The sequence below is a fragment of the Heterocephalus glaber genome, unplaced genomic scaffold (genome assembly GCF_053883595.1).
Source record: "Heterocephalus glaber isolate CG9 unplaced genomic scaffold, H.glaber_assembly_v1.0 deba00001594, whole genome shotgun sequence".
In the NCBI taxonomy this organism is placed as follows: Eukaryota; Metazoa; Chordata; class Mammalia; order Rodentia; family Bathyergidae; genus Heterocephalus; species Heterocephalus glaber.
The window spans coordinates 11551687-11560237 of NW_028258369.1; the positions used below are offsets into that span (position 1 = coordinate 11551687).

The window sequence follows — 8551 nt, forward strand, 5'->3', positions numbered from 1 at the left end:
GTGCCTCAGCAAAATGCTTCTTTGCAAACCAAGACAGTTTCCTTCCCCCCCTCCAAATGATTTCTTTTTAGCTCATTTCACAGTAGGAGAGCAGAGAAAAATGCAGTAATCCCAAATGAGAGCACTCTCCAGCCCCCTCTGCAAGGCACAATTTGGCCTTCTCTTTGTGCAGCAGGCACCCCTGGCCAGTCAAGGAGCTTTGGCCTCTGGGCTTTGTGATCAGCTGTAAAGCAGGTGGGAGGCGGTCAGAATGGTCCCTGCTCATGCACAGCTGAACTCCAGTACCCTTCGGAGCAGATCCTGCAGCAGCCCCTGGTCCAGCACTCCCCACCTCTTCTCAGGAGCACTGAGCCTGGGGTAAAGGCAGCCAGCTGCTACTCGCCAGGGCTGGGACTTTGGAGGTGGTCAATTAGAGCAGGACCGACTGTTCCTAGAAAATCTCCCGCTCTTCCTGGGGCATCACCTGCTTCCTCCACCCAGACTTCCATTGGCACAATGCCAAGACACTTTTATTATGAAAAAAGCATTTTGTATTGAGCCCGCTTGATATTTATATACACGGGTATGCGTGTGCGTGTCTGTGCATGTGCTCGAGTCTTTTGTGATTGGTGCTTATTATAGAAATCTCGAAAATAGATGCCTGCAAAGGCACAGAAGCATCACTTCACCAGCAGGAGCCATGAAAATCTCCCTTCATTATAGCACTAAAGGGGGCCTGGCAGGCGGCAAGGCCTAGTTGCCAAGTGAAATGTGGATCCTCCAGGGAGGAGGACACAGCAGCTCCCAAGGGCATTGTTCCTGTGCGATCTGAAGGATGCCTACTGGTTTCCCTAGAATTGTTCCATCGAAAATGCAGCCTGTGGCCAGTGAGAACAGGGCTCTAAAAATAAGTGACAGTCTGGCGTGTTCCAGCCCATGTGCAGATTTCCAGGGCAGGGAGAGTTGTGTGTGCACAAGTGTGAGTGTATGTGCGGGCACATACGCACTTGTTAGCATGGTCTGGAATCTGAAATGTCTATATTCTTCCTCCAGTGCCATGGCCTCTCCATCGACGGTTTTGTCCTCCCATCTTCAACAACCCGAGAGGTATGGTGAGAAAACCCCACTGCCAAGCCCTCTGTGGGTTTGTCTCACAGACCCTGGCCACTCATGCCTGTTCTGTATACACATAGGCCAGCTGGACTTCTGATTGTTTTACCCACTTCAACCTCAAATTGTGCAGTTTCTTTTGTGTCACCTTTTCTCTCTCCTTCCCCTCGGAAACAGCATTTCTGGGCTATCAAGCTGTTCAGATTAGCCTAAGACCCCTGAAAACTCCTCCCAAGCTGCCCCCCACACTCATCAGACCCATATGCAGACTCCTTGGGCCTCTCTTCTCCAGCCACAAGCAGTGATCTTCCCTGGCTTATTCCTCCCTTGCCCTAGCCCATGCACATTTAAAAATGCATTTTTAGTTATTTTACTTTGCCCAAGGCACCATGCTTTATGCCACTGGGAGCAATGAGAAGAGGAATAAGTGATTTCCCCCTTCCTGGAAGTTACGGTCCAGTATGCACAAAAAGGAAGGCCCAGGACAAGGCTGAGCACTCGGGCTCCTATTCTAGAGGGTTCCCATGCAGCATCAGGCCAGTGGCCTGAAGGGAGGCAACATCAGAGTTGAGCCCTGAGAGTGATGGGGGAAGCACTGATTACAGGGCTATGTCTGTCTGGTCTCTTACTGCTGGCTGCCTGCTGCTCCCTTTGGCAGATGACCCCACACGAGATCAAGTTTGCTGTCCATGTGGAGTCAGTGCTGAACCGTGTGCCCCAGCCTGAGTACCGGCAGCTGCTGGTGGAAGCCATCATGGTGCTGACGCTGCTCTCAGACACGGAGATGGACAGCATTGGGGGCATCATCCATGTGGACCAGATTGTGCAGATGGCCAATCAGCTGTTCCTGCAGGACCAGGTTGGGGTGCCCAGGCTGCCTACTTCCCCCACAGCTGAGGCAGGGAAGCCGGCTTGGCTGGCATTTATCTCTGTTGAGGCTGGAGATTCTGTGTCCAATAGGAGGACGTACACTCAAACAAAGAAAATGTCATCACAGATGGTGAAAAAAATGTCAACCATTTGCTTAGGAAATGGCCACTTGCGAAATCTAAGGACCTTTGAGTATGGAGATGTTTAGGTCAGTTGAAGGTTTACTCCACATACCACCCCCACGGCCGGAGATTTAGCTCAGTGGCACCACACCTGCTTTGCAAGCACAAGGTCCTGAGTTCGATCCCTGGTACCAGAAAAAACATTTAAAAAATAAAATAAAAAACTCCACATACCACATGGCCCTGGGTGAACCGTGTACCTTATACACAACACCAAGTCAGGCGAAGAAGCTATCCTCTGTAGAGTTAGCACTGAGCTGCAAACTAGAGTCTGTGAGAACCACAGTACAGTGCCTAGGGCAGAATGTTGCCCTATGCAGCATGGCTTCCCACTGTGGGGCCTAGTCTCAGGCCCCTGGCAGCCACTACTCGCTCACACTGACCTCACTCATGACATGCAGAATCATGAAGGGCGGGGAAGGGGACAGACTCTGCTCATTCTTTCTCTTTGTCTTTTCCTGTTGCAGGTGTCAACTGGAGCTGCAGACATCCTGGAGCATGACCAAGCCACAGGAATTTGCCACCTCTTTTACGACAGTGCTCCAAGTGGGGCTTATGGGACAATGACCTATCTAACAAAAGCAGTAGCTTCTCATTTACAAGAACTGCTGCCTAGTTCGGGCTGCCAGATGCAATAGGGCCTCACCAGTAATCATGACTGAAACCACCTTCTGAATCTGTTATGTGCTCCCAGCTTCACCGGGAACTTTCTTCCATCTTCTAAGATCCCCTGTGCTGTCATAAAATCATTTTGATACATCCCTTCAGAAACATTAGCAGAGCCATGGCAGCACTCGACCTGCAACCAATATATGTTTAAGCCGCTGATAGATAGAGCTGATGACTCTTGTGCTCCCCACCAAGGAAGGCCCTGGGATCACTTCCTAGGTTCATTTCGCTGGAACATGTCATCACAGTATCTGGTCTCATGGACTCTGAGAAGGAAATGGAAACTGGTCTCTTCTGAGCGCAGAGTGAACTGAGACTGCAGCTTAAATTGGCTCTCACAGAGTTACAGAAATAGGTTCCATGAGCTAGTGACACATTTTAAAGATCCTTCCAGCAGCAACAACTAGATAAGCAAACCTTGCCAAGGGAACATCTTAACAGGATGCAGCCTACCTGGGGACCACCATGCTTGCCAAATAGAACCATCCTGACTTTCTGTGGAATTTTGGTTGTCTTGTGCCTTGCTTGCTTTTTTAGCCTCTTGTTCTATTGGTGTGGCTGCTTTCATGTAACATAATTTTCTGTTGCCAAGATATATAAAACTAGTTAATGTTGGCTCATGGTCTTCAAGGATTTCATCCTGGCTGCCCATGAGTTAGGGGCTTGTCTCGCCTTATGAAAAATCCCACATCTTCCAGAATCTAAGAAAAAAAAGGGGGGGTGACTTTTCTGACAGCCAAGCAAACTTGTTTTGGGGCTGGAGCAAATAGGGGGTCTCCTGGAAAGGCCTAGGTCCCTCCTCCCTGGCTCTAGGGGAACTGTCACATGATCAGTATGAGTCAGTAGATGCCATGAAAATGAGTGATGTGTTCCTGCAGAAACAATGCTTCCCTCTAAAACAGAGCCAGGCTGGGAACCTCAACCTCTTTCTCAGAAGTGCTGCATCCTCGTGCTCTCAGCTCAGTTGGTTTCAGGCACTGACTGCAGAGAAGACAGGCATGACAGAGTCTGGCAAATCTTTTGCCAGTGTCCTGGTGAGTAGAGTTTCTCTTCAGGCTTTGTCTTCCTGTGGGGAAGTGGGGAGGTGGATAAATAAGAGAGAGAACAGTTTCCGTACCTTGACAGTCACCTGGTAGCCAAATGGTACACTCTCTAGTTGAAAATGATGGGTTAGATTCACAGTGACTCTGCCTCTGAAATGGAAACGAGGCTACTAGATCCATTCCTTGAACTTTTTATGAAGGAGGAGAAGGGAGGACAAGGCTGTATCTGCTTTGGAGGGGACACAGCAGGGCCCAGTGCCCCTCAGAGTCCAGGTGCAGGATGGTGGTCATTCTCAAAGCAGAGGAAAGAAGGCGGCCTCACGCTCCTGACTTCCTCCTGGTCCAGAGTCTCTCTTCAGGCCAAGTTGGATACTTGGTGCTTGCTCCTGGGAGAGGCCATGGAGTCAACAAAAGTCTAGGCGTGGCAGGCACCGCTCCTGTGGGCCTTCATGGTTTAGTTTCCATTTCTTCCAGGGGCACTGGAGGTAGATAGAAGGCAACAGCCACTGAACAGGCTGTGTGCTGCCATTTGCTTGAGGCTCCACAGGTCATACTATCCCAGGTTCCTTGTCTGTCTGTCTTTCTTTTTTCTTTCTTTCTTTCTTTCTTTCTTTCTTTCTTTTTTTGAGACAAAGTCTCACTGTGCAGTTCAGACTGACTTGAACTCACTGTGTAGCCCAGGCTGGCCTCAAACTTGTGATCCTCCTGCCTCAGCCTTCCGAGTGCTGGGATTACAGGTGTGCGCCACCACACCCGGCATCCTTGTCTTTTTCACAATTTGTTTTGTTTTTTGATGTCTTTAAGACATGCTTGGCATCAGTGAGAGTCAGAGTCATGTAACCCATCCAACAGACTCCCAGGTGGACCATTTCAAACACAGATAATGTAGGAAAGGTACAAGGTGTGCAGTTGCCTGTTCCTAGTCAGCTCCAGAAGAGTTAGAGCCCTCGAAACAGCCAGGTGCTAATTCAGAACCGTCACCTGCCTGCTGGTGACAGAGACGGTGACCAGCATGGCTGCTGGGTTTGGGCTCACCCAGTGAGATGCAGGCAGGAGAAGAGCCATAATAAGTGGTTCAATGAGCCTTCGAGTCACTCTTTGAAACCGCTTTAAAATGAAGTCCTGAAATAGGACTGCATTTCCACAGGCATCAAGGTGTCAGCTTCAAAGGAAGACAGGCATCTGAGGCTGGACCCCTTCAGCAAGCAGCCGAGCAGCCAAGGGGAGGAGCAGACTTTAGAGGAGGATGGGAGGGACTAGCCTGACACTAGCCTTGCCTGGGGGACTCGGTTTCTACAATGGATGCCAGTGAACCTGGCAGCCCCTGGAGCCTCATGTCTGGGCTGGCTCCTCCCCACCCCCAGGAGCCACGGGAGGGAGGGTTTTTTCTATCGCCCACACAGAGCCAAAAACCCGGCCTGACTGCTTGGGCTGGGGTTCAGAATGTTTTGTTTCAAAGGACAATCCTGTGTAGCCAGGAACTAGCATGCCTCTCAACATCTTCAGCTGAAAAGCAACTCCCTGCCCCCACTCTCCCTGGCTGCCACCCAAGATGAGTTCATCATCCCGCCACGACACTGTCACTTCCATGATCCTAGAGCAAATGCATCAACCTCTGTGTGCTTCATTTTGCCCATCTGCAAAAAAGCAAGGGCCTACTACACACTGGCACAGGACTAAACATGTATGATCTCACCTGCCTCTGCCACTTGGGGTGACCAGATGTGCCTATGGCACCCTGGGCTGGCCAAATGGGAATGGAGGCTCGCTCTGTTGTAGGCAGTGTCTTACAGGATGAAAATCTTCCAGGAGGCCTGTCACAGGGTCCACCACTCTTCGGAGGCATGGTGACGGAAGGTGGGGTAAATGGACCCTGCATTAAAAAAGGAAGAAAAAATGTCAGAAGATCAAGAGGCAAGAGAAACAGTTTGTCAGCTGACTGATGCCATTTATTTCTGGCCAAGATGACAGGAGGCTTGGCCTCCCTTGATATAAATTACAGCACAATCATCTCAGTTCTATTGACTTACACATGAGTCTGGCAAATAGCTTTTGTCTCTTCTGCTTCCTTATTGTCAAAGGGTAAAAAAGCTTCCCATCCCTCTCTTTGCACCATTATTTTTCAAGGTGACTCTTACATTTCTGAAGTCCCTGCCATCTGCTCTGTACAGCTCTGCACTTTGTAGAATGAGAGAGCATCATGTTCCCAGAATGCCTTCTGTTCTCCCAGACGTGGCCACTGATAGTTTTTTCTGTGAGAGTGAGAGGTGGCAGCAGCACTGTTACCTCTTAGAGCCCAGTGCCCTTGTCTGCCTCAGAAAGCCACTTAGGAAAAGTCAAGGCCTTGAGTTCCTGAGAGAACCCTCTGAGGAATGAGACCAGAAACTGCAAGTAATATACTGTAATACATGTTTGATGCTTTGGGAGATGGAAATTTTCCATCAGAAAACTACCAAGTGTTTTTTTTTGTTGTTTTAAAGGAACATATGTGCAATTTTGCCAAAAATACCTTCTAAAGGCCAGAATAATTGAAACCAGTGAACTCTGAAGGCATGTGATTTGTTCCCTTGCCTCACTGCAATATGTAAACTATTCTGAAAGAATGAATCTGAAAGCATTACTGGGTGCCCAAGGCATTGCTATGCGCATAAAAATGTAGACTGGCAGGCGGGCAGATGAGGACAACACCCTGCTTGTTTACAAAGACCTCTGAGAAAGGACACTCAGCAGGCTGCTGAGGTAAACATCCCTCACAATGGCTTATGAGATGTTCCCATCAAAATCCTAAACCCGGTGCAGCTTTGGCCTCTCAGCACGTGGCTCCTAGAGCCTTCCACCTCCAGCTGGTGCAGCTGTTGTGGCAGGCTTTGCAAAGGCTATGGCTTTGGGTTGTCCCCATGGAGCAAGCTACATCTGCAATGGGCACATAGCTTCCATGTCTCCTTTTCTGAAAGAGCTTTCCATATATAAACCTAGAATGGACTTGCCTAGCTCTACCCTCTGATGGTCTTAGTGTCACCCTTTGCTACTCTGTTCAAGTTCTTATTTGCAAATAACTGAAACCAACTTTGGCTAGGTTAAATAGGAAACATTTCTTACAGAAGGTTGGATAAGTCACATGCCGCCAGGTTTAGAGCTCCCTAGCCGGGATCCTGACCCCTTTCCCCAGCCAATCACTCCCCAGGGTTCCCAGGCCAGGCTTACATGCTGGGGCTTGTGCCACAGATATTCTCAATGCTGGGCACTGCCACCAGGGCTCTTCTGGAAACTGGAGATAGGGCTGCCACCTCTCACTAGCTTCCAATGCCAGTCTCAGGAAGGTGTGCTGCATCAGCTGAGGGGGACGCCTTTAGCAGAAGAGATCAGAAAAGCTGGCACCAAAGAGTCCCACTGTCTACAGCGGAGGGGTCAGCTTTACAATATGGCGACCCCCCCAGATACAAGAAGAGGACTCAGAGGCCGAGCATCCAAACTTAAGTGTCCACCCTAGCCAAGAGTGTCAGTTTTTATTCCTTTGTCCAGCAAAATTCCTACTGCCCCCAGGTATGTGTCCTGGAGGGTAACAGGGCAGAGGGAGCCTCTGTGACAGGAATAAAGAGACACAGCAGCACACCCTCAGGCACAAGGAAGTTGTCCTGGTGCCACCCAGCCCAAGGCAGGGATGTTGCATGCTCTCTTTTTGGGTGGAAGCATAGCCACTGAGCCATGGTGGCTGGAACACACTGCCATGCAGGGATAACCAACTACACTGCCTGCCAGCCCACAGCTCCCACAGAACTGTCACAAGGCAGCCCAGTGAAGCCTAGGGGAATTGCCGAGGGGCCTCACATTTTTTTTGTTACCACCAGCCCGGCCCTATTAGACTTGCCTGGAACCTGAGTGACAGCCTATCTAGGACACATTGCAAATGACTGTCACATCTTTCCTTCTAAGCCTTTAGCCAGCTGGGGGATTTAAAAATAAAGAATTGGAACCAATCCATGGTTTAAAGCCTCTTTCCTGACAGTGAGAATAACTTTCCACAGCTGTCACCAGGGCTTGCTCCCTGTGTTCTCGCAAGCATCTGAGCACTCCCCTCAGCTCTGGGGAAGCACAGCCCTCTAGGCCAGGCAGCTTCTCTGCTGCCTGGAGAACAGGCGAGCCCTCCCCCACACTTCTCTTTCCCTCATTAACCACAAGAGCTCAGGAGCTAGTGCCAGCACCCAGCTCCTAGTAGGGAGGCCTGGAGAGGGCGCTGCACCCACAGAGGGCAAGGCAGCCCACACTAAGTGGACCATTGTGACGCAGCAGAACTGGGCTCAGCAGCCTTGTGGCCTGAATCTCACCGGCAAGGCCCCAGATTTTTATGCTCTAAAGCAGGGAGCTCTCTGGTGCGGGGCTGATGACTAATGCCCAGTCCTGCAGGATGTGTGCTTTGTCCCTACCACTGCCAGCTTGGTGCTGTCAGCATAGCTGTGTGAGGCTGGGATACTGAGGTTCCACGCGCAGTAGGTGAAAGGGACATAATAAGCCAGTCACCATTGTGAGGGGTCAAATTCCAGCCCAGAGGGGAGAGAGTTCACTTAGGCCCTGGATGAGCACAGGCTTGGCAGCTAAATGCTGCTGGACAAGTGGGGCAGGGCTCTGAGCAGCAGCAAGAGCAGGAACGGAGGCTGCAGTCAGCCTGGGAACTGCCTGCTCTTGGCCTAGGAGATGCAG

General features: G+C 50.3%; 1 protein-coding gene and 1 long non-coding RNA gene across 5 annotated transcripts in view; one reads left to right on the forward strand and one right to left on the reverse strand.

Annotated features, from left to right (window-relative positions):
* Phka2 (phosphorylase kinase regulatory subunit alpha 2) overlaps positions 1-3425 on the forward strand; it is a 67251-nt gene extending 63826 nt beyond the window's left edge. For all 3 annotated transcript variants that reach the window (XM_004866151.4, XM_087193670.1, XM_087193668.1), the window contains 3 exons: positions 1033-1086; positions 1748-1948; positions 2609-3425. In XM_004866151.4, coding sequence (XP_004866208.2) covers positions 1033-1086; positions 1748-1948; positions 2609-2779 — 426 coding nt within the window. In that variant the 3' untranslated portion in view covers positions 2780-3425. The remainder of the gene's footprint in view (positions 1-1032; positions 1087-1747; positions 1949-2608) is intronic.
* Positions 1-8551, reverse strand: part of LOC110345966 (uncharacterized) — a 67280-nt gene that overhangs the window by 30615 nt on the left and 28114 nt on the right. For both annotated transcript variants that reach the window (XR_015444108.1, XR_002389678.2), the window contains exon 2: positions 5550-5726. This is a non-coding gene — a long non-coding RNA (uncharacterized LOC110345966). The remainder of the gene's footprint in view (positions 1-5549; positions 5727-8551) is intronic.